The sequence below is a fragment of the Penicillium bovifimosum genome (assembly GCF_028826915.1).
Source record: "Penicillium bovifimosum strain IBT 22155 chromosome Unknown utg000001l_segment0_segment0, whole genome shotgun sequence".
Lineage (NCBI taxonomy): Eukaryota > Fungi > Ascomycota > Eurotiomycetes > Eurotiales > Aspergillaceae > Penicillium > Penicillium bovifimosum.
The window spans coordinates 396793-420600 of NW_026622710.1; the positions used below are offsets into that span (position 1 = coordinate 396793).

General features: G+C 50.7%; 9 protein-coding genes across 9 annotated transcripts; 3 read left to right on the top strand and 6 right to left on the bottom strand.

Annotated features, from left to right (window-relative positions):
* Positions 1–465: 465 nt before the first annotated feature.
* Positions 466–927, bottom strand: N7515_000164 (uncharacterized protein; the record flags this gene model as incomplete). Its single annotated transcript, XM_056660908.1, has 1 exon — positions 466–927. One exon carries the CDS (start codon positions 925–927, stop codon positions 466–468), a length of 462 nt encoding a protein of 153 aa, XP_056526074.1.
* Positions 928–1807: 880 nt separating this feature from the next.
* On the bottom strand, positions 1808–3083 carry N7515_000165 (uncharacterized protein; the record flags this gene model as incomplete). The annotated part of the gene is made up of 4 exons (XM_056660909.1): positions 1808–2160; positions 2276–2368; positions 2453–2500; positions 2579–3083. The coding sequence occupies 4 exons, from the start codon at positions 3081–3083 to the stop codon at positions 1808–1810; spliced, it is 999 nt and encodes a 332-aa protein (XP_056526075.1).
* Positions 3084–4137: 1054 nt separating this feature from the next.
* Positions 4138–5135, top strand: N7515_000166 (glutathione S-transferase family protein; the record flags this gene model as incomplete). The annotated part of the gene is made up of 5 exons (XM_056660910.1): positions 4138–4218; positions 4284–4508; positions 4575–4632; positions 4689–4856; positions 4924–5135. The coding sequence occupies 5 exons, from the start codon at positions 4138–4140 to the stop codon at positions 5133–5135; spliced, it is 744 nt and encodes a 247-aa protein (XP_056526076.1).
* A 118-nt stretch (positions 5136–5253) lies between these two features.
* Positions 5254–7029, bottom strand: N7515_000167 (uncharacterized protein; the record flags this gene model as incomplete). The annotated part of the gene is made up of 2 exons (XM_056660911.1): positions 5254–6721; positions 6773–7029. 2 exons carry the CDS (start codon positions 7027–7029, stop codon positions 5254–5256), a joined length of 1725 nt encoding a protein of 574 aa, XP_056526077.1.
* A 513-nt stretch (positions 7030–7542) lies between these two features.
* Positions 7543–10138, bottom strand: yme2 (uncharacterized protein; the record flags this gene model as incomplete). The annotated part of the gene is made up of 3 exons (XM_056660912.1): positions 7543–8099; positions 8153–9904; positions 9955–10138. The coding sequence occupies 3 exons, from the start codon at positions 10136–10138 to the stop codon at positions 7543–7545; spliced, it is 2493 nt and encodes an 830-aa protein (XP_056526078.1).
* Positions 10139–10366: 228 nt separating this feature from the next.
* Positions 10367–10993, top strand: N7515_000169 (EMI1 family protein; the record flags this gene model as incomplete). Its single annotated transcript, XM_056660913.1, has 1 exon — positions 10367–10993. The coding sequence occupies one exon, from the start codon at positions 10367–10369 to the stop codon at positions 10991–10993; it is 627 nt and encodes a 208-aa protein (XP_056526079.1).
* A 475-nt stretch (positions 10994–11468) lies between these two features.
* N7515_000170 (uncharacterized protein) lies at positions 11469–12071 on the bottom strand (the record flags this gene model as incomplete). Its single annotated transcript, XM_056660914.1, has 1 exon — positions 11469–12071. The coding sequence occupies one exon, from the start codon at positions 12069–12071 to the stop codon at positions 11469–11471; it is 603 nt and encodes a 200-aa protein (XP_056526080.1).
* A 631-nt stretch (positions 12072–12702) lies between these two features.
* On the bottom strand, positions 12703–19404 carry N7515_000171 (glutamate synthase (NADH); the record flags this gene model as incomplete). Its single annotated transcript, XM_056660915.1, has 6 exons — positions 12703–12844; positions 12899–14071; positions 14134–15623; positions 15681–19027; positions 19101–19141; positions 19229–19404. The coding sequence occupies 6 exons, from the start codon at positions 19402–19404 to the stop codon at positions 12703–12705; spliced, it is 6369 nt and encodes a 2122-aa protein (XP_056526081.1).
* A 3161-nt stretch (positions 19405–22565) lies between these two features.
* On the top strand, positions 22566–23756 carry N7515_000172 (uncharacterized protein; the record flags this gene model as incomplete). The annotated part of the gene is made up of 2 exons (XM_056660916.1): positions 22566–22598; positions 22665–23756. 2 exons carry the CDS (start codon positions 22566–22568, stop codon positions 23754–23756), a joined length of 1125 nt encoding a protein of 374 aa, XP_056526082.1.
* Between the last annotated feature and the right edge of the window lie 52 nt (positions 23757–23808).

Sequence of the window (23808 nt, forward strand, 5' to 3'; positions counted from 1 at the left end):
TAAGTCTGGATTAGCCTCTAAGGTACTCCACCCGCCTCTCGCCTCAACAATCATGCGCATGCCCTTGACATGCACCATCGCTTGGTCAAAATCCAGGTTGATTAACTACTTCAAACTCAGCAACGTTCTTGAACAACAGCTCGCTATAGGGGATGGACCTTACATTATAGCATACGATAGCCAGCACAGCGCTGAGAACCTTATCAGAACATGAGGTGCTGACATTACAGTTAGCAAGCGTTGATTCGATGCACTGAATTGTTGTCAAAGAACGCTCTAATGCAAGAAATCGGAGACGTCTCGCTGAAGCACGGTACAGTGGGACCAAAAGATCGGGCGAGATGAAAATTTGACGGTAGTGCCAGAGGAATGCGGATTGCCTGAATGCAAATGGAAACCAGAATGTTCCTATCGAGCGAGCTATGAAACAATATTCAGCAAGTGGTGAACAGTGAAATATTTATACTAAGCTGTAAGTAATTTACCTGGACTCGACGCATTCTTTCCCGCCATCATCATCAGAGTGAACCCATATGCCGAATAAGAATCCTCTCCCCATTCTTTTTCAAAGGTGGACAGCGCATGTAGGATAGACGGCACGGGTGACACCACGGCGTACTGTGTAGTAGGCTCTAATGCAACGGTGTTCGGCAAGACAAGATCATTCGATAGAGCTGGCATGGGGATATTGTCCTCGTTTGTCGAATATCCGCCATTATGAGCTCTCGGCTGTGTCACCAGAGCCTCGGTTGACTGCCATTCTCTAATGACGAATGGTAGCTTCTTCGGCCGCTTTCTCCGTGATTTGCCAATCTTGACCATGACATGACGACGAATCTCGGAGTCGAGCGATTTGTTGGGACGTGAAGTAAAGCTGGCGTCACCAGCGTGCACGAAGAGAAAACGTTCTTTCCCCGAGAGCTCCATCTTCAGCTGTTGTCGTGCAGAATTGAGTCAAGGGGAGTAGGACGAGGAATTGGGAAAAGGGCATTCGGAATGGAACAGGATGATTGGTAATCTCTATTGTCTGGTCAGCATCAGTTGGGTAACTACTAGCTAAAGCGAACCTTAATTGTCGATCTTTACCGCCTTTGTGCACCGTTTGCCGTTTCTGACTAGTTACATAGTCGGTTTAGATAGCTGTGGTCGAGAATTGTATTTGCCCTTGCCTATCTTGGATCATAACGATCTTAATAAGGCAACATCGGAGTTAGTGTTCACTATCAGGTGCATAACATGGCGAATATTGAGATTATCAGGCAGCATAGTAATTTGAGTGGATTAGCTCCGACGAGATCATGTCTACGGGCATCCCATTGGGCATCACCAATTCTCAAGGTTGCCAAACCCATCGGTTTTTGCCTTTCGTCACCAACTCCGCCCATGTACCCACGCCCCTCCTCTATAACCTCATGCTAATGTAATAAGGATTTTGCTTTTGTAATTACGTATTATTATTTTCAGCATAGGGTTACAGGCCCAAAAATTTTCACTACATTTGGTATAGACTGAGCACTTCTATTGGTCTATAACTGCTGACTAAGGCTTGATATCTACGCTAAAATCTATCACATGTAATTTGATATGCTGAAAAACCCTTGTAATTACAATTTCATGTAATGAAGGTTCATCCAGTAATTACAGGAGCACTAGTTCCACGACACAGATATCAGGCGAGGGTTGCGAGACAGACTATTCTCGTAGCATCAATTAGGAGGTGAAAACATGTGCTCTTCTATACTGCTTGTGCACGTTCATGCAATGGATTTTATGCTGTCAGTTAACTACCTGCAAGCCACTCACAAACTCACTCAGGTCCCTTCCACGCACTACGCCTAAGCCAATCTTCGAAGGAAGTGGCCCTGATCCCTAGCTCCTCAAACGTATCGTTCATCTTCGAAGGGTCCATGGCTCCGAAGCAAACCTTGTTCACTGGCGTTATAGAAGCCCATTCCATCATCTTCTGTGCATCCAATTTAAAGGCTGGGCCAACGAACGGGGCTGTCATCTCGCCAAACTTTTCAGGGCTGATGGGATCATGAACAGCAGGCTGCCCTGTGACCCTTGTGAATGTCTGAGCCATTTCTTCGGGGGTAATGAGGGGGCTCATGACGAGATACGTCTTGCCTGCAGTCACGTCGAAGCCCAGATCGAAGACCCCTGCGTAGTCACGGTTAGTACTATCATTCAGGACTGGCCATGCTCTGGACTACAAAGTGGTGCGCAGAAATAGTGTGGAAAATGGGATTAGGTTATGTGCATGTATGTGACTTACGTGCTGCAAAGCTTCCCATGTCGTAACTTGGGTCGGTCCACTGCGCGACCTGTCTGCTGGGAATGGGCGTGCGGAACTCAACCACCCCGTCCGCTGGTTCAGGTCTGTATGTTAGTCGCACACTTTCCAAATCGCATGCCATAAGCCAATGGCAGACTAGATGCAAATATCACTTACAGCGGCGACGAGTGTACTGAGGCCATCTTAAATTTGTGTAAAAGAAACCTGCGTGAGAGAACATCAACAGTCAGAGTTGGATTGTCCTTGGATTAAATGTAAACAAGGTTTCTGAGGATGACGAACCAGGAATAAGACAAGTCAAGCCGCTCAAATGCTCTTTTGCGATCATTTCAACAGCATGCTTGTTGTTCATATGATGAATACCGAGAAATTGCCCGCGGGTAACCTCATCCATGCTAGGCAGGCTGCTGAAGACAAAGTGCTTGACGCCAGATTCTTTGGCTGCCAGGACCATGTTGCGGCCCGCCTCGATCTCGTGGGCCATTTCCGCCTCCGCAACCAAGACCTTGCCATGATAGATCTCGGAGGTGACGGCGAAAACACCATAAGCACCAGCAAACGCCGAACGTAGGCTGCTCTGGTCATAAGCGTGACCCGAGACAAGGTTGAGACGGTTGGGCTCGGCCTTTCCAGAGCACTCATCTAGAAGGTTTTTGGCCCGAGATGAGTTCACATCGCGCGTTAAGGCGCGGACGTGATAGTTCTTATCGGAGGCTAGTAGAGCTAGGACAACGCCTGTGCCCTGGTTGCCCGTGGCGCCAGTGACGACAATAATGCGAGACGGCATTAGGTTGAGCTTGCAGATCGTTCTTTGTTCTTTCTATTAGACCGAGGAACAAGGAAGGGTGAGAAAATCCACAGACATTAGATTCGGAATTTCGGACCAGACCCTCACTTTAAGATCTTTCGCTTCCGCAGAATTTATAATCTAAGCCTTGGACCAGCCGCGACGTGTGCATACACGAAGTATCGAAGCGTTTGAGTTCCGTCACTCAGCCTGATTGTTTCTGTGGGTCGACGACAAAGTGGGGTTTGGTGCGCATACGTTGCACAGTCGAATTGGTCATTGATGAACCGCCCAAGTTGGCAACACCAGTCTTGGGATCCTGGAACCCCTTCTTCCGCATCCAAGCCGAGGAGGAGTCTACCATCTACCAGGAATTCTACCGCTGGCCCGAGGTTGCCAAGGCTGCTAGGAAGGCTATTGCTAGCATAGTGCATTCGAGTGAGCTCGGCAACGACTTACAGGTCCAGCAATTCTGCCACGGACAGTCGACCAGCTTGGCGCATGTAGCCGATTTCAAATCAATGGTGTAAGGAGTTGATTGATAATCGTCCAGCATCCAAATAACGTTTATATGCGGCCGTCACTAGCCACGGTCGCCCCACTTTGATCTGTCAATCATTCCCATTCTTGGTGACCATTAGCCCTTTCCGGCAACGGGCCGAACGACAGGCCGTAAGCGCTCCATGGAACCGGATCAAGGACAAACAGAGCCCTTGTTAGCCTAAACTGCTTTGGTGACACCGTTGTCCCTTTGAGGCAACGCCGACTTGAGGAAATTGCACGCGCTTTATTGTCAAGATGCAGGGCGATGAGTTGTGGCCCACGCATGATCGCATGATTGCTTACATTAAGAGCCCAACAGGATAAAACGGCAAGAAAATGCGTATAAATATGAAGAAGAGCCGCTGTTGAATGAGAAAGTTGAAGACGTGCAAGCGGATTCATCAGATTTGCGACCTCTCTGTTGATATTGTTCTGCACGACATAAGCGCTGCACAGTTCTTTTGCCTTTGTTGACTTCATTGTCCCAACAGTCTACTCAACTTCGCCGATCATGATCACGCTTTACTGCGAGGGAACTCCCAACCCTCTCAAGATTTCCATCGCGCTGGAGGAACTGGGCTTGGAGTACAAGGTATGATCCCGGGTAAAATCTCCCCAACGCCAGAGAAAGGACTCCCTGACGCAGTCCTTGTATAGGTCCGCAAAATCAATCTCTTTAACCACGAACAGAAAGAACAGTGGTTTCTCGATGTAAACCCCAACGGCCGCATTCCAGCTATTGTCGACACGGACGAGAGTGGTAGCGAGCTGAAGATCTGGGAAAGTGGTGCAATCTTGCAGTATCTCGTGGACCGGTACGACAAAGACCACAAGATCTCGTATCCTCAAGGCAGCAAGGAATACTGGCAGATGACAAGCTGGGTAGGTTTTGCCATTATCGCCACCTCGAATTTTGAAAAGGCAAATTCTAATCTGGAATTTCACTAGCTCTTTTGGCAGGTGAGCGGTCTCGGCCCCATGCAGGGTCAAGCAAACCATTTTAAAAGTATGTTAGCGAGACAATGGGACGAAAAAGATGACATTGATCTGAAATGAACACAGTGTCCGCTTTCAGCGACTATCCGTACGCCTTAAACCGTTACGTCAACGAAACACGCCGTCTCTACCGCGTCATGGATAAGGCCCTCGCAAACAATCCTTCCGGATATCTCGTTGGTGATCATCTGAGCATTGCCGACATCGCTATCTGGCCATGGACCACCGCGTACAGTAAGAAATATACTCGATTCGATGGAGCCCGAGTCTGTCCGGGAAATACTGACGGCACTCATCATAGAGTACAGTGGCCTATCCCAGATTGATGAATTCCCTCACGTCAAGGACTGGATGTATAGACTCCTAGCACGTCCCGGTTTTGAGAAGGGTCGCAACGTGCCGAGTCCTCATATTTACCTCCAGCTCAACGAGCTGCCAGACGAAGAACTGAAGAAGTTGGGGAAGGAGAGATCGGGATGGATTCAGGAGGCTATGAAGCGCGATGCTGAATGATCACAGGGCTACCTAACCGGATACAGTAATTCACAGGTCCGCCGTTTACATTGACTATTTCAGTTGTATTGGATTGCCAACATAAGATAATTCTATAACATGCAATGCTCAGATGCGATTATACCCGTAATTTCATCTTCACCCTCAATTCCTTCGTCGGTCGGAAAGCACCCCAGCTGGTCTTGTGCCCTGGGACTTTCATGAATTTACCACTCGTTGGCTGAATGTCCCATAGGGCTACGATACCCGCAGTGAGAGACAGAATAGCCCTCTCATTGAAGCCATTGTTCGTTGATCCATACAGCCCATCCGCATACGGAGCAAGGATGCTTGAATCAGCTCGTTGTTTTCCAGTGGCGGTATCAGTCACCAGGAATCGTAGAGGGTCATACTGGTCCGGATTGGAAAAGTATCGAGCGTCATGGTGATAGGCACCATGGGGCAACATAATCTTTTCGCCCTTCAGAATCTTGTATGTACGGGGCTCCGTAAGACCGTAGGCAGCTTCTTCTGCGGTCTCAGAAAGGTTCACATCGGACGCCAGATTCTTGAACGAGATACCTGCCGAATGCAGACGCACAGCTTCATAATAGCACGCTTTGAATAGAGGGCAAGATGTAAGCACCTGCTCAATATCAAGGGAGAGTCGAGGAGGTTCATCGAGGGGGAACCCAGTCTGCTGGCGACTTGGCCTGGAAGCCATCACATAGGGAGCTATCTCTTTGCGGACTTGATCGAGAAGCGTAGGGTCGGCAAAGAGGTGAGTAACGGTCCAAAAAGTGATCTTCGTAGTGTGCTCGATCAGATCATAGTATAGAGACAAGTGTGCAGCAGCACTGGCACCGGGCGATAGCTCTAATTTGCGGAAGGTACGCATTCTTTCTATGACCAGTTCAGAGACATCGTCAAGGTCACGCAGTTCAATGCCAGGATCAATCCCATCATCCCAAGCAACCATCGCTCTGTGAAAGACTGACATGACATGGCGAAGCCGATCACTCGCCGCATGACCTGCCGAGGCTGCAGGATGCGGAATCCAACGAGCAGTGCCGGCGAATAGTGTCACAAAGCAATCACCTAACCGTCCTAGGTCCTCTGAGAGGTTGGGGAAATTCTCCACGAAGGTCTCACCCATCAGGAAGGTAGAAATGATGTGGCCAACAAAGTTGCTCAGAAGGGCAAACAAGTTCGCTTCGCAGACTGTCTGGTCTGTTTCATCGGGAACCTCCACTCCGCTCATCCCACGTTCCCAGGGGTTTTGGTCAACAAGGCTTCGACAGAAGCTTACCAAATTCGGCATATCGCGCTGCACCAAGCGGACGACCGTAGATGAAGCTTCAGTCACGAAAGAATCTTCGCTGAGAATTGTAGCTGCCTTGTCGCTAAGCCCCTGGTTTTGATCCAGACTTAGATTGCGGATGAGGCCGCGGTCCCCGAAGACATTTCTGAGAGCCTGATCGAGAAATTCATTGTTCAGGGGAGCAGCTTTCACAGAAGAAACAGCTTTCATCATAGAAGGAGATACCACAGCCTTATGCTCCACACCGCGAAGGTAGATGCCAAAGACAGGCTCATTCATAGAACCTCTGTGGTGTTATTAGTAACGGGTCGGAATAGCATTTCGGAGAAAGACAAACCGGGCTCTTATGAAGAAACGGACATGATTCCATAAGAATGCAGGACTGTGTCCAATCCAGGGAAACCAATACGGTGCCAGCCGCACTGTCTGTGTTTTGGAAGGGTCTTGTTCACGGCGTCGACTCTGAATCCCTGTGATAACCCGAGTTGTGATGCATACAATCACCACAAAGGTGAAGACATTTGACCAACTCATGTTGAAAAATGCCTCTCGGACAGTCTGTGCAAGACTGGGCGGTGCTTCGTAACTCTCCATGGCGATCAATTCAATAGAATAGCTCAAAATAACTGCCGGTCAAGATGATACGGTGTGACAACACCAGCACCCGCACAAGGGGCCAAGGTGTGTATAGAGATCACAAAGACACGGTTACACGTCTAATGAACTAATCCCGGCGAATTCCAATTAAACGCGTATGAATTCAAACGTAGGGTGAAGCCCGGTGAAGTGGAGGTCCTGGACGGGATTCCAGCTTTGCCCTGCTTATTAAGCATATGTTTCACTTGAGGTCCAGGAGGGCTTCAAGACCGTTTCTATTTCTGTTTCTGTTCTGGATTTGTTTATTCATGGTGGCTGTTGCAATCAGTTATGCTCGCAGCTATGTTCTAACGCTCTCATGGAATTGCTTATGCAGACATGTGTGGCAGACTCGAATTACAGCCGAGGTTACGACTTCGTTGAGTTTATCCTCTTACGAGTTGAGATATAGAAGATATGCGTCAATAGCGGAGTGATATTAAAACAATGTTGATATACAGTAATCAATCCTCAGTGTTCCTTCTGCAACGCCTTGGAGAGGGATGCACTTTCACGCTCATATTTGAGAATCTTGAATTGCGATCCGTGAATTTTGCCCAGGAGCCACTCAATCCGCGATGAGAGTTCCTTCGGATATTTCGGTAGCGTACCGAGACCCTGAAGCTCCGCCTCGTACTTTGCAATACTCGAGTTCTCATTGCTGATGAGCTGCGACAGAATCAACAGGTCGAGACGGCCCTGGAGGGTTTTGTTCTCCACCAAACGTTGGAAAGCAGCGCGATGCACAGGTTTGCCTGGCTTGATGTATCGTGGGAATCCTTGATCTGTTCCAATGGATATAAGCTCTGCTTGTTCCAGAGCCCGGAGAGTGGCCTCGCCGTTGGCCTTGAACAAATCCCCGAGGAGGACTTTATTGTACAACAGGAGCCCATCTTTGCTTTGAGCTAGAGACTTGATTAAATACCATGCCTGTTCACGAGTCCATTGAGGTGACGCAGTATCCATTCCCAGGATGAAGATCTTCAGAAGTTCCGACGCCGATTGCTCAACAATACGATTCACCGCAGCTGTATAAAGGTCAATAAAACTTTCCGCGAAAGAGAACGAAAAATGGGCTTACCTTCAGGGGTCTCACCGGCCTCGATCCGGTGAGCCATGAACTCCAAATCAGTGACTCGGCCACCCAGGACCTTGATACAATCATCTAAGCCACTAAGTGTGTCTTTGCGCTTGACGTGCTGTTCACCTTCGTTGTTGCCTGCCTCTGCCTCTGCGTCCAGATGACTCAACACGAAGCGACGACCGACTTCCAGCGAGCAGTCACCCAAGGCAATTGTGCGGAACACTTGATTAGGCATGGCTTTGCTCAACGGTTTTGCAAAAGAGGAATCAGTCGTCAAAAAGACAACATGAGCGATGTTTGACGATGTCAAACCGGCCGCCCACTCAGTGAGCTTGTCGAGCACGACATTGTCCGCTTCGTCACTGACGAAGTTGTCGATTACCACGACAGCCCTCTTCTCCGGGTGTGCCTCCAGGTATTCATCTTCAGACAGATTGGCGTCCTTGTCGTCTTTCCGTCGTCCTTCCATTGCAACTCGCTTCAGGGCGACAGCGGTATTCTGCCAGATCTTGCTCAGCTGTGCATCTAGCGTCTCGGAAAATCCCGCTTTGGTACCAATCATTCCCTGCGCAGCAAGGTCGATGAAGCTGCTGATGCTGTTCATCCAAGAGAAGATCGGCCTGTAGCCGACCTGAGCGGCTGCTCGTGAAATCTTGGCTGTATCACCCCGAGCATCCTGGATTTGCTTGTAGTCGATGACAACCTTATATTTGTGGTCCTTCAGGGATTGTTCCAGAACCAACTCGCGTTTCCCTGAGCCCCGAGGCCCATGAACTACAATGAATGTATCCGCAGTCTCGGTCAGCCAGGCACGTAGTTGCGCAATATCATTCTGTCGATCTTCCCAGATAGCTGCAAGACCTCGCGGATCTGACCTTCGTTTTCCGAAGGAGAACATGTTGGCCTTGCTGGCTTGTCTTCGAACCCATTCCAGAACGGGGTTCTCTTCACCCTGGAACGAGGACTTGATCTTGAGCGTGATGAAGAATGTGCGAATCGGATCAAAGATGATGACTGTGATCGTAGCGATCAATGCTGCTATGGCCGGGATGACTAGTCGCGGGTGGTTCAGAATCCAATCTTTGATCATGGACAACTTGATCTTGCGCTCGTAGTTGATCTTGAACTTTGTGCCGGACTTGCCACCCCCTCCTGCTTCCGAAACAACAAAACCGTGCATGCAGTTCCTCGCCATAACAGCGAAACGAGGGCGCTCGAACAGCAGAGTTGCGTATCGTGGTTCGACCTTCGAATCTGACGGCTGCGACTGGATGTCCAAAATTTTGCCATAAGGTCGGAACAGTGAGTACAAGGATTCTTGAGTCAATTCGGCCCCTGATGTATCTGGAGATGTCGACAAAAACTCCACTTTGAGTGTCTGACTCGGAATTCGATAGAGGTCCTCGATCCAGGGTGTCCCGCGAACAAGGTCCGCATCAACTTTGAGGAATGGATTAAACCAGGGCTTGATGGGATTATTCTTCAAATGCTCATGAATTGCATTTTTGATGGTTTCATCGCTCATTTTGGACTTCGGCGCATATTTCACGAACGCACCACCTTCTTTGTACCTCGTGACGACGTCTTTGATCTCCAAATCCAGGTCTTTGGGTATAGCTTTCTTGATTATGCTGGTTGGATTGGCAGCCGCTACTCCCGGATTGTTGAATTTCGCCAGGAGCCCCTCGAAGGGCTGGATATGGCTGAGAGGTCCACGCATCAGCCATTGTAGGCGATGCGGAAAGATATCTAGAATCAATCAGTAGGTACACATAGCTTATATCGGCTCAAAACCGCACTGTTGATGTAGATAATTCCTTCATTTTCACCAACTGGAATATGCCCTGACTGAATAGAAGATGCGCATCGTATCGCCGAGCGTCCCCAGACTGAAGGTCTCCCGCGAAACGCATTGGCACTGCTATGAGAGCGTGCCGGAGCCCAAACGGCCAACGGGCCTCTTGAGAAAAGTGCCGGCCGCATTCTTATCCCAGGGGCATGTCAAAGAACGGAGAAAATGAAACCTGGAAGGAAGACCGAGGTGTCTAGACTGATTAGTTGCGCCAAAGCAATGACGTCGTGGGTCATGACGATCAGGCTATCAGCTGTTATCTAAGTCACATGACATCTTGATTACGGCGAAAAAGATAACCACGCGAATTCGAAGTGTTGCGATAAATAAACCATTCAAACCCTCTTACACAAACACAAATGGGCTGGCTGTGGGGATCAAGTCCTAAGAATACCTCCAAGGACACACCAAAGGAGATTCCACCCACAATTCCTGCGGAACCGGAAAAACAGAATGCGCCAGCGCCACCGAAGACCTTGACCCCCGACGAACAAGCCGACTTGGAGTTCAGTGCGATTCTGGCCGATCTCAGGGCTCAAGATGCCGCTCTCTCAAATAAACCAGGGCTCAACCCTGATGGCAGTCCGGCGCCAGGATCAGAAATCCCTTCATCGCCCATCGCACCCGAATCCCTCTACGCGGACACCATGTCCTGCCGCAATGCCTTTGACTACGCCTTCTTCTGCCAGTCCTTTGGTGGCCAATTTGTGAATGTTTATCGATATGGAGAACTTCGGTCCTGCAGTGACCATTGGGACAATCTCTGGCTGTGTATGAAGACCCGCACTTGGCCGGAAGATCTCCGCAAGAGGGAGATCCGAGACCACAACCGAAAAAAGGCGATCAAGTACAAGACAGGCCCCAGTAGTGAGGATGTCTGGGATGTACGGCTGGAGCCAGCTAAGGACTCTTTCAAGGGAGACTTTGCTGCACTGTGGGAGGAAATAAAGGCCGAAGAGAAAGCAGCGAAGCAACAGTCCTCATGATGTCCCTTTGCCTTCTTCTCTTTTTGTTATGATATGTAGATATACACCATCTTGTTTCGTTTATTCTGTATAATATGATCATCTCCGTTTCCCTCCAACATTTGTTGAACGGTCATATGGACCTTGCATGCTCAGCTGGCATCCAACGCTAAGGGTCTATAATGTCCCGAACCACACCACATTCATAGGAGAACTATGAAACCAGGACCGACGCTCAGAAGCAGAAGAGATGTCTCGGAACTGAAACCTACTCACATCGATATGTCCAATAGTTCTGGGCCCAGAACTTGCGGTGGTCGGCAGATGGAAATCTGTAAGTAGCCGATGCGCATATAAGAAGGGCTTGAAGCATGCCTTTACCTACCAAAGAACGATCCAACAGGTCAGCATTCATAGTTTCAAACACAAAGAAGGTAGGTAACCAAGGTAATCTCCAATTCTCTAGTAGCCTGAGACTCTCACTCTCCTTGCATTCCTACTCGTCTCCCTCCAGTACAGGCTTGAGCCATACATTCTGCCTCCTCACTCGATCTTCGATATCCGCTATCCTATCAAGAACAGACCCCCCTGTCCTGGTGCTGCAATTCGAGCTAGCCACACTGGCACCAGATGAATGGATGGTATTCTTTGGAGTGGCCTTCCCACTCCTTACATTGCTCCATGTCGTCCGGAGTCTCTCTGCCGATGCAGAGCCCGGCTTATCAGCAGAGAACCTGGCTACCTCGGCAGAAATCTCAGCAGCCAGGTCAGAGAGCTTGGACTGAAAAGCTGAAGGCGGACGATCGGCAAAGCTCGAACGGCGCGAGATGAAAGGCCCCATGTGGCTGCTGGCTCTTGTGGTGTTGCATGTGTCGTTTCTAGAACAGCTCCTTGAGCTGTTTCTCGTGCTGGCTCTCGTGCTAGCTCTTGTTCGGGGGGCAGGTTCGACACTTGCACTGCGCTCTGATACTCGGCCGTCGCTATAGTGGCGGATGGACCGTCGCTCGCCGTCAATCTTGCGTTTAGTGACAAAGCCATTCGGATTCGACTCGTTGGCGGCCTCAGTTGACCGTTCGGCGGTGCTTGCCCTGCTTTTCATTATAGGATCTATAAGTCTGTCAAATAGGCAAGTCAAATTCGTTAGATGGATTTAGGTAGATGCTATGGATGGAATGGACCGCAAGGAAGCAAGGGATATGAGGAAATTTATACAAGTTGGCCATCAAAGCCGGCAATGGTATGCAGGTCTAACAAGGAGAGGCTGGCAGAGATCCAACAGCACAAAGACATTGTTGACCCTCACCGTATCTCTTGCTCCACACATACCTGCATGTAGATGACCAAAGAAAAGATACGAGTTTTTCAGCTAGGTACTGTCAGACCACAAACGAGAAGGAGTTCATTTGCAAAAATCTATGTACAGCAGGAATATAGAGACAGCCAACTGGCCGATGCTCTAGAGACCTTGCAATTTGAAGAGAACAAGAAGATAAGTAGAACCAAATAATGCTGGGGCAGAAAAAGAAACATCGAAACAACAGATCAAACATAAAGCAAAAGAAAAAGCTCAGTACTGGAGGCTTTTCGGTGTCTGCGCAGAGAATCCTCCAACCCCGTGGTATCCTGTCTAAGTCACAAATGTATCCCACTGGATGATTCCTCTTTTTCACATCATGGAATTTTGGTAATTAATGGCCGTCACAGTCGTAAATTTTGTCCCGTCTAGTCCATCAAGCAGCAACCTCGGTAGGCTGGGGAACGGCGTCGATGGCAGGACGACGGACGATACCGCCGGTGACGGGGAGCTGAGAGCTGGTTCCGCTGAGGAAAGCATCCACCTCACGAGCACACTGGCGACCTTCGTTGATACCCCTGATATGAAGTTAGTAAAGATCCTATGTTTGTACTATTGCGATGAAAACTTACCAGACAATCAAGGATTGTCCACGGCGGCAGTCACCTGCCGCATAGACGCCGGGAATGTTGGTTGAATAGTGTCCTGGAGGGGTCTTGACGTTCTTGCGGGGGTCACGCTCAATCTCGTCACCAAGTAGACGGTCCTCCGGACCCAAGAATCCCATGGAGAGGAGAACAAGGTCAGCGGGGAAGAACTGCTCGCTGCCTTCGACGGTCTTCATGTCCCAACCGCCAGTGGCGCTCTTGGTCCATTCGACACGGACGGTGTTGATGCCCTTGACGCGGTTGTTGCCATCATCGACAAACTCGGTCGACATGACACAGTACTCACGGGGGTCCTTGCCCATGTGCGTCTTGACTTCGGTGTGACCGTAGTCGACACGGTAGATACGGGGCCACTGGGGCCAGGGGTTGTCACGGGCACGCTCTGGTGGAGGCTGAGGCAACAACTCGAAGTTGGTCACCGACTTCGCACCATGACGGACGGAGGTACCGATACAATCATTACCGGTATCACCACCACCGATGACGACGACGTGCTTGTCTTTGGCAGAAATATATTCGCCATCCGAAAGTTCGGAGTCAAGGAGGGACTTGGTGTTCTTGTGCAAGAATTGCATGGCAAAGTGCACACCATCCAATTCACGGCCAGTGACCTTGAGGTCACGCGCAACAGTGGCACCAGTGGCGATGATGACAGCGTCGTTGGTGGCCCGAAGGGATTGCAGGGATACCTCGGAGTCGGGACCGACCGAAGTGCCCGCAACGAACTTGATACCCTCAGCGGCCATCAGGTCGACACGGCGCTGAACGATCTTCTTGTCAAGCTTCATGTTGGGAATACCATACATCAGGAGACCGCCGAATCGGTCGGCACGCTCGTAAACAGTGACAGTGTGACCAGCGCGGTTGAGCTGATCAGCAGCAGCCAGACCAGCGGGTCCGGATCCAATGATCGCAACGGTCTTTCCAGTTCGGGTGGGAGGCGGGGTGGGTACCATCCAGCCCATCTCGAATCCACGGTCAATGATTGCGCACTCAATGGATTTGATTCCAACGGGATCTTCGTTGATGCCCAAGACACATGCGCCCTCACAAGGTGCCGGGCAGACACGACCAGTAAACTCAGGGAAGTTGTTAGTCATGAGCAGACGATTCAAAGCTTCCCGCCATTGGTTAGCGCTGTGGAGAGGTGGATTATTAGCAGGTGTCTCAATGTAGGGTTGTTAGTGGCATTAACTCACAAGACCAATTCGTTCCATTTGGGGATAATGTTGGAAATAGGGCATCCAGTATCAGACTGACAGAAGGGCACGCCGCAGTCCATGCAGCGAGCAGACTGGTATTTGAGTTCGTCCTCGCTGAGGCGGCTGGAGATCTCACCCCAATCACGAGTACGGGTTGTCGCATTGCGATACTTCTCACTGCGGCGGCTGTACTTCATGAAGCCTCTAGTCTTGTCCAGAATCAATGCGGATCGCTTCTTCTCAGTCTTTGAGTCGCTGATGCTGTCTTCGATGTCCAGCAGATCGGTCTTCTTAGAATCATCCGCTTTGGCCTTCTCGGCCTTGACAGGTGCACCGGGAAGCTGAGGAAGGGTGAATTCAGCCTTCTTAGCAGCTTCCGCCTTAGCAGCCTCTTCCTCCATCACACGCTTGTAGTCAGTAGGTAGGACCTTGACGAAGTGAGGAAGAGCACGGGTAAAGTCGAGCAGAATGCGAGCAGCCAGCTCAGAGCCAGTGTAATGGTGGTGGTCTTCGATCAGGCCACGAACAAAGGCAATCTCTGCAGGGTCCTCAATGCCGGAGATCTCAACCATCTCCAAGTTGACCTTAGAATGGAAGTCTTGGTTCTTGTCCAGGACGTAAGCAATACCACCAGACATACCAGCAGCGAAGTTGCGGCCAGTGGGTCCGAGGTTGAGTACACGACCACCAGTCATGTACTCACATCCGTGGTCACCAACGCCTTCAACCACAACGGTGGCACCGGAGTTGCGGACGGCGAAACGCTCAGCAGCCATACCACGGAAGTAGCAAGTTCCGCGGGTAGCACCATAGAGACAGGTGTTACCTACAATGACGTTCTCTTCAGCCTTGAAAGCGGCTCCACGAGGGGGATAAACAATGAGACGGCCACCAGACAGACCCTTGCCGACATAGTCGTTGGCGTCACCCTCAAGCTCAAGGGTCACACCAGGTGCGAGGTAAGCACCGAAGGATTGACCAGCAGAGCCCTTGATGTTCGCGTGAATGGTGTCTTGGGGAAGACCGGCTTCACCATAACGTCTGCTGATTTGGTAGGAGAGGGTAGCTCCCAGAGCACGATCAGTGTTGACAATATCACACTCAATTCGGCAGGGAAGACCCTTCTCGAGAGCAAGCTCCGACTCAGCGATCAGCTTGTTATCCAAGCGAGTGTGAAGGCGATGATCCTGCTTGCGGACATTGTAGGTAGCGACCCCAGGACGAAGCGAGTGGGCAGGAGTCAGGATAAGCGACAGGTCAATGCGCTCTTGCTTGACATTGCGAATATCGTCCCGGACCTTAAGCAGCTCGGCGCGACCAACCATCTCGTTGACGGAGCGAATGCCCAGTTTTGCCATGATAGCACGCATCTCATTGGCGACATAGAAGAAGAAGTTGATGACATGCTCCGGTGTACCTTGGAACTTCTTTCTCAGTTCGGGGTCCTGAGTGGCAATACCAACGGGGCAGGTATTCAGATGACATTTCTGCACAGAATGGTTAGGAAGCGGTTCAGTAGGAGGTCAGATGCTGCATTTACTCACCCTCATCATAATACATCCCATCGCGATCAACGGAGTCGTAGCAAAGCCGTATTCTTCAGCACCAAGAAGACAGGCAATGGCGAGATCACGGCCAGTACGGATTTGGCCATCGGTTTGGACGACAACACGACCACGAAGATCGTTCAAGACGAGAGTCTGGTGGGTCTCTGCGAGACCCAACTCCCAAGGAAGACCAGCGTACTTGATACCAGTCCAGCGCGAGGCACCAGTACCACCATCATGGCCAGAGATCAAGATGTGATCAGCCTTAGCCTTGGCCACACCAGAGGCGACAATACCCACACCAACCTCGGACACGAGCTTGACGGAGACACGAGCTCTAGGATTGGAGCACTTGAGATCGTAGATCAACTGCTTCAGATCCTCAATCGAGTAAATGTCGTGGTGAGGGGGAGGGGAGATAAGGCCGACTCCAGGGGTGGAGTGTCGAGTGCGAGCGATGGGGCCGACGACCTTGTGGCCAGGCAGCTCACCACCCTCACCGGGCTTGGCACCCTGAGCCATCTTGATCTGCAGCTCATCAGCATCAGCCAAGTAGTTCGATGTGACACCGAAACGACCAGAGGCAATCTGCTTGATGGCCGACCGCATGGTGTCGCCGTTCTCCATTCTCTTGCTACGCTCGGCATCTTCACCACCCTCACCAGTGTTGGACTTGCCGCCCAAGCGGTTCATGGCGATGGCCAAAGTAGAGTGGGACTCCATGGAGATGGATCCGTAGGACATGGCACCGGTCACAAAGCGGCGGACAATTTCAGTCCAGGGCTCGACTTGGTCAATGGGGATAGGGCTCCGTTGATCAAAATCGAAGTCGAGCATTCCACGCAGTGTGCAGTTCTTGATGGACTCGTGTGCGGACTTGGCGTATGCCTCGTAGGACTTGTCGTTCTTAGTGCGAACGGCATCCTGCACATTGGCAATGCTGGTGGGATCGTTGATGTGGGCTTCGCCTCCATCACGCCAGTGATACTCGCCGGATTCCGGCAAACCGGGCACTTCGACAATTGGGCGTGAAGGGTAACCGCGCTCGTGGAAGGCGAAAGCATCCTGGGCAATCAAATCGAATGTGATACCACGGATGCGACTGGCAGTGCCAGCAAAGCAGCGGTCGATAACGCTGTCATCAATACCGAGGGCTTCGAAGATCTGCGCACCCTTGTAAGACTGGAGAGTAGAGATACCCATCTTACTCATAACCTTGAGGATACCACCGTCACATGATGACTTGTAGTTCTGTACAACCTTCTCGTCGGAGATGTCCTTGCGGAACAGTTTCTCCCGGTTCATCTTGAGAATGCATTCCAAGGCCATATAAGGGTTGATCGCATCTGCACCATATCCGAGCAGAACACAGTGGTGGTGGACCTCGCGAGCCTCAGCGGTTTCCACTGCGATAGCAGCGAGCGACCTCCACTTGTTGCGGACGAGATGGTGGTGCACCAAACCGGTAGCCAGCAAGGCGGATACCGGAACACGGGTGGCAGATGTCGCGCGGTCGGAGAGAATGATGACCTTATCGCCATTCTCGATGGCTTCGGTGGCAGCATCGCAGATGGAATCGAGCGCTTCAATGTAGCCAGCAGTGCCCTTGCTCTTCTCGAAGGTGATGTCGATAGTACGCACGGTCCAGTCCTTGTGAGCCAGGTTGACGTTTTTCAGAGCGTTGAATTCCGGGATGCTCAGGATGGGAGAAGGCAACAGCAGACGGTGGCATTGTGAGGGGTCCATTGCCAGCAGGTTTCCCTGAGGACCGACGTAACATTCAAGAGACATGACCACAGCCTCTCTGATAGGATCAATAGGAGGGTTGGTCACCTGAGCAAAGAGCTGGCGGAAGTACTCGTAGAGCAGACGAGGCTGCTGAGAAATGCAGGCCAAAGGAGCATCGTTACCCATAGAGCCCAGGGCTTCCTTGGAGTCTGCGGCCATCGGGCCAAGAATCAAGCTGACCTGTTCGAACGAGTACCCGAACACTCGGAGGCGAGGGTCGTTCTGGATGGTGTTGTCGTCCAGAGCGAAAGAAAGGTCCACGTTCGAGTCAAGCAGCAGTTTATTGATAGCAGGGAGCTTCAGAAGCTCCTTGTCCAGCCAACCAGCAAAGTCCTGGCGCCGGGCGACTGTCTGCTTGAGTTCAGCATCATCAATGATGCGCCCAGCCACGGTATCCACCAACAGCATCTTTCCAGGCTGTAGGCGGCCCTTTTGAATGACTCTCTCGGGGTCGATATCGATAGCGCCGACCTCAGAAGCGCAGACAATGCGGTCATCGTCCATTACGTAGAAACGGCACGGACGCAGGCCGTTGCGGTCCAGGTTAGCACCGCAGTAGCGTCCATCGGAGAACGTGAACAGGGCCGGACCATCCCAGGGTTCCATCTGACACGCAGCCCACTCGTAGAAAGCGGACTTGGCGGGGTCCATGGCTGGGTTGTCCTGCCAGGCCTCCGGAATCATAATCATTACTGCCTCGGGAAGAGACAGGACGCCGTTGATCATCAGTAGTTCAAGCACGTTATCGAACGCAGCCGAGTCGGAACCGCCATCCTCAACAATGGGATAAAGCTGGTCGAGCTCGTCACCGAAGACCTCTGACCGAAGGACACCCTCCCGTGCGCGCATCCAGTTTTTGTTTCCTCGCAAGGTGTTGATTTCACCGTTGTGAGCGGCCCATCGGAGGGGTTGGGCGCGGTCCCAGGAAGGGAATGTGTTCGTGGAGAATCGCGAGTGTACCAGAGCAAAGTGACCCTCATAGTCCACGTTCACCAAATCATGGTAGTATGTGTAGACCTGCACGGGGGAGAGCTGACCCTTGTATACGATGTTCCGGTTGCTGAGCGAACACAGATAGAACCAATTTCCGAGGCCGATGACATGAGTAGCGCGCTTCCGTAGAACATACAGCTGGAGCTCGAAGGTTCTGGCGTCGAATTTTTCTGTGTCAGTGATCTCCGGCCTGTTGCCTTCACCGTATGCCGATTTCAGCACGACAAAGGGCTGCATAATGATGGGCTCTCGGGAAAGAGCAGCGGGACCGAGGATAGTCGAGTCTCGGGGAACCTCACGCCATCCAAGAACACGCAAGCCTAGAGTTGAGGCCAATTCCTCAAAGCTGGCTATGGACTGCTTGAGTGCCTCCTCATCGGGCTTGAAGAACAAGTTGCCGACTGCATATTGACCCAGCGGGGGAAGCTCCACACCCACCTCGCGGGCGAAATTCTTGATGAAGAACTTGTGGGGAATACTGGTCATCACACCAGCACCATCACCGTCCCGTGCGTCAGAGCCAACGGCTCCTCGGTGGGTCATGTTGCACAAAAGATTGCGGGCTGTTTCATTTGTCTGTCAGCTTCGCTTTCCCTTCCCTGCGATAGAATCAAGACACAACAATCTGGCACTCACCATCGCTAACAATCTTGTGGCTTGCTTTTCCCTTGATGTGACTGATTTATCGGGTTAGCATTGAAATTGGTTTCCGAAGTCCCTCCATATGGAGGGTGTTTTCAATTCTGACGTTGGGGTTCACTCACGCTGCGAAGCCTACACCGCAGGCATCCTTCTCGTACTCAGGATCATACAGACCTTGCCGCTCCGGCAAGGCATTGGCCCAGCCATAGCCCTTTTTGGGTTGGTACTGGGAATACTCGTGCGGAGCCTGTTCTTCACTTAAATTTTTGCCATAGAGCTCCTCCAAATTTAGACCCATTCTTCCGCCGCAAGCCGACAGAGAATGGAAAAATTGAGGGGTTGTTGTCTTCAGGAAATCCCCACCGATCTGGGGGTGTTGGCAGTGATGTCGTCACAGGTTTGCAGAGCGGGTGCGGGAGGAATAAACGTGTCAATGGTCACCCGACTTCTGCGAGATAGTTACAGATATAAGAGGGGGAAGCGAGAAGGGAGAGAAGAAATAGAATAGAAGGAGGGGGAGGGGGGTTAGATGGGAAAAAATAGATGGGCGATTACGGCGGGACAGCAGGTCCGGGGAATTGCAAGTCCCGATGTACCCAAAAAGGGAAAAAATACAATGGTGGGGAGCTGTACCGTGGCAAATAGTTGAAGGAGTGCAGCAGCCAAGAGAAGATTCACGGTTAGGAGAAAGTTTTGAGTTGAAAGTAGTAAGGTACAGAGGGATACAGAGGGATACAGAAGGATACAGAAGGATACAGAGGGATGCTACGAAATACGCAATTCCAATTGACCTAGGGTCTCCCAACACCCTGTGAAGGATACGCCGGAAACAGCGCTGGAGAGTGTGGAAAGAGAGGACATTCCTGATGGGAAAGTAATGATAATCGTTATGAATTACCCACTGCAAATCATCCCAAGATAAGCATCTCCCAACCAATCACATCAAAGATTTTACAACCACATCCAGGTTAGCGTTTCTCCTACGTCAAGATCTTACTAGCTAGATTCAATATATCTTCATACCTCTTATATGCATCGTACATGCATTCTATGTGCTGTAGAATTATTTATTAACTAGATATAAGTATATCTTTCTACGCACCCAACTCCCTCTTCTCTTCCAAGCTCAAAAGAAATCAAGGTGTAGCAGTGGGCCGAGCGGCCCCATAGGCCCATCAGAATCAGAGCTGCCTATTGGACAATATATACTTAGCCAGCCTCGGACAGCCAGACAATCCTCACATGTTGGAGACCCGGCAAAATGGGTGGGTGCATCGGGTGCATCTTCTTAGTGGGGCAAGATGCAGTGCTTAATCCATTTGGTTTCGACTTTCTAGCCGCTGGTTTGCATCCAGTCCGCATACTCTGTGGAGTTGGAAGAAAGTGCTGAAAATACGGAAAAGAACGCAAAAACACAATTCACTTCAGAAATACATGTAGGAAGAAGAGGAGAAATGTGTACTCATGGTAAATTAAATCAAGTGAATGTGCTTCCAATACCCGTCTCAAACGGTAACATTCCGACAACGGCCAAGTCCCCCGGGATCCTCCTCTCCGTTCTGGGCATGTAGGGACTCCCCCGATTTCGGACTCGACCACCCGTTCCTTACCCCGTCTGCAGATTGGCCCTGACCTTGGAATTTCCCCAGCTCATTTTTGATGGTCATCTAAACTGCTTATCGTCCCTTCATTTTCGTCTTCCCCAGACCACCCCCCAGACTAGGTGATTCAGCTCCGCTCTCAATTGGTAAACAGGTCGATCTGAATGGATGCATTCCTTCCCCATGTTTTCCCCTCCCATGTGTTTTTCAACGACTTTACCCCGTACATGTTACCTCTCATGGATGAATACTATGCTCATTGGAGAAACGAATTTTGAAGCATGGGCTGACGGAAAGTGTCCCGGTCCGACACGTGAAGAGTCCATCTTTAGGGTTCTTATATTGTAGAGATAAGCTAAATGATGATAATAAGAATACATAACGTGGTCTACTCAGGATCTCATCTCCCTGTTCGCCTAGTTACTATGTACATACAGCCCTAGGCCATATGTCATACGTTCAATTTCCCACACATCATTACCAAGTGAGCATGATACTCAATGATTCGGTCTAACACATTCCATATAGCCGTCATATATCCCATCCATGTGCAATGTTCTAAGCCATACTGATGTGTGTATGTATTTTACCAAATTGCCAGTTCATCCACTGCGCCCAGACCAGGGTGGAGATCACATGATCCCCGCCTTTTCGGTGCCAATCACAGCCAAGATAAAAGTAAGAAGACCCCGTCCAGTGTCCATGCAGCGTCATCGTTTTTGTGGCAAGCTACAGCGGGGACCCACCCGACTTTTTCCGACCTCGACGAGACTGTTCGAGACACAGATTCACCTTCGTCCACTTTGGGTTCACCGAGTCGCTGGCTGGTCGGCAGCGAGACATCTCCAGCATCGGATGATTTCGGAATTACAGCGTCACGGCCGGAACACCGGTGAAGCACAGTCTCGTTTGAGTCGTCTTGGAGTCTTGGCTGGAGTCTTGGATCTCTTCAATCTTTTGGGTCCTGTCATCGTCTGCCGACTGATGTGTCCCAATACCGAGCCAATCAAACTGAGTGACCCGCTCTGTTGCACTACTCAGTCATGAACTCGTGATTTGTGCAGCATATGTATGTACACAAAAAATAAACCCTAGAGCAAGGGTGCGGCCAAGGGCCGAATGGAGAGTAGGCCGGAATTTTGGAGACTCTCGTACACTGATCGGTATAATGGACTGCTCCCTCTTCATTGTCATTGTTGAAGCAGTTGCATTTCATGCTGATCCACTTCCAGACTGAAGTGATATCCCTTTTTGCTGCGGGGGTGCTCCTAAACATGATCAACCCAGTCCTATGACAGAGTGAAGTTTGTAACTGTTGGTTGCATATAGTTACTTCACAGTAAAGCAATCAAAAGGGCTCATATGCCACTATGTAAATACTATGAACATGGATCTTGGCGAAATGGCATGCCAATCTCGATCTACTCGCGGTGATACAGACAATTCAAAGTCGAAGCAAGTGAGAGACAACAAGTTTAACGTCTAGAAAAGTTAGTAAATTGAAGCATCAGATAACTAGAGTTGACTTCCCCGCATTGATGGGAATACTCAGCTCTGATTGGCGGTGAAGCTCCGGCATTTTTTACAGATACGCCTCCGCGATGATCATATCAACTTCCACCTGCTCCATAGTCATATCGACATATTCAAATGCTTTGTTGCATATCATTTCATAACGAGTTCGAAGTCACGGGAGATCTCACAAAGCTTCAGATTTTATCTGCCTTACCTTTTCCCCCCTTTGCCGTCACTTGTTGCTAGGCACTCCCCGCAACACCCAAACAACAAGCACATCGAGCTAGCTGCCAGTACACCCACAACTTGCAAGTCGAACCTCAAAAAAAAGTCCAAGATCACAATGCAGACACTTTTTTCCATCACCCCTCGCGATGTGAGTGCTAGTCAACACCCTGGATAACATGCGGTATCGGATTAAGAGACTAAGACGCCGCGATAGTCCCACGAACTTTGGTTCGGAGCTCCCCAATATGGTTCATCCTCTGAGCATCAACTCGGCGACCATACCGCCGCGAATCATCTCGCCCGTCGAAATGCCAACAGCATGCCCAGTAGCCATCGCGCCTTCATGCCGTCCCGCTCTTCTGCCAACACAATCGCCGCCCTAGCTGCGGAGGAACGCGTGTTACGAGCGCGCAAATCAAACATCGCCACGTTCGGATACTCGTGGATTAGACCGGCGGGATGCCCGAAAACAATGCTCGGCATGAAAGAGGAGCAGGAGGAGCGTGAGGAGGCGCTGCAGGCTGCTGCGGCAGAGATGGAGGCCGCCGAGGGGGAAGCAATTATGGATGATGACACGGCTATGCAGAGAGGGGAAGGGGAGGAAGAGGATGAGGGTATGGACCGAGATTTAGATGACGATATCCCAAATGCCGAGGCGGAGGCCTCTGGTCTTGTTGAGGAAGGCGAAGAAGGGCTCGAGGAAGATGATATCGGTGACGAGGATGGATACATGGAGCGTGACTTGGATGATGATATTCCCGAAGGGTTCCCGGATGATGACTACGAGGGCTCTGGCCTTTATGATGATGATGACGAAGATGATGAGGACTTTGACAATCAGCCTGATCTAGATGCGGAAATCCCTGCTGCTGACGGCGAGGGTATGAGTGAAGGTATGACGCGCGACCTGGACGACGATATTCCCGATGCTGGGGAACAAGGCTCTGAGCAAGAAGGGGAATGGCAGCATACAGACAGCGAGGAAGAGCTGAGTGATGAGGATGATGGGGAAGGACCTAGTTTTATTCAGGCTAGGTACAGCGACAACTTGAACTTCCGCACCAGCACGCCGAACACTCGGACCGGCTTACCGCCTCCTCCGACTCTATCTCGTGAGACCGAAACTGAAGCCCAGCGCCGTTTCATCAACCGCTGGAGTGGGGGAGGCGACGCGTTTGACTCCAGCAGTATGCTCTATAGTGACGAGGACCTGCGTGCCTCCATGACCAGTCAAGGCAGTCGACGAAGCGGATTTGTGCGGAGGTTCCCTCGCCACATTGGTGGTCCTAGGGATAGCCTGACCTAATGGAGCTGCCCCTATACTGTGTTCCACTCTTCCTTTTCTGTATCGTCTAGCG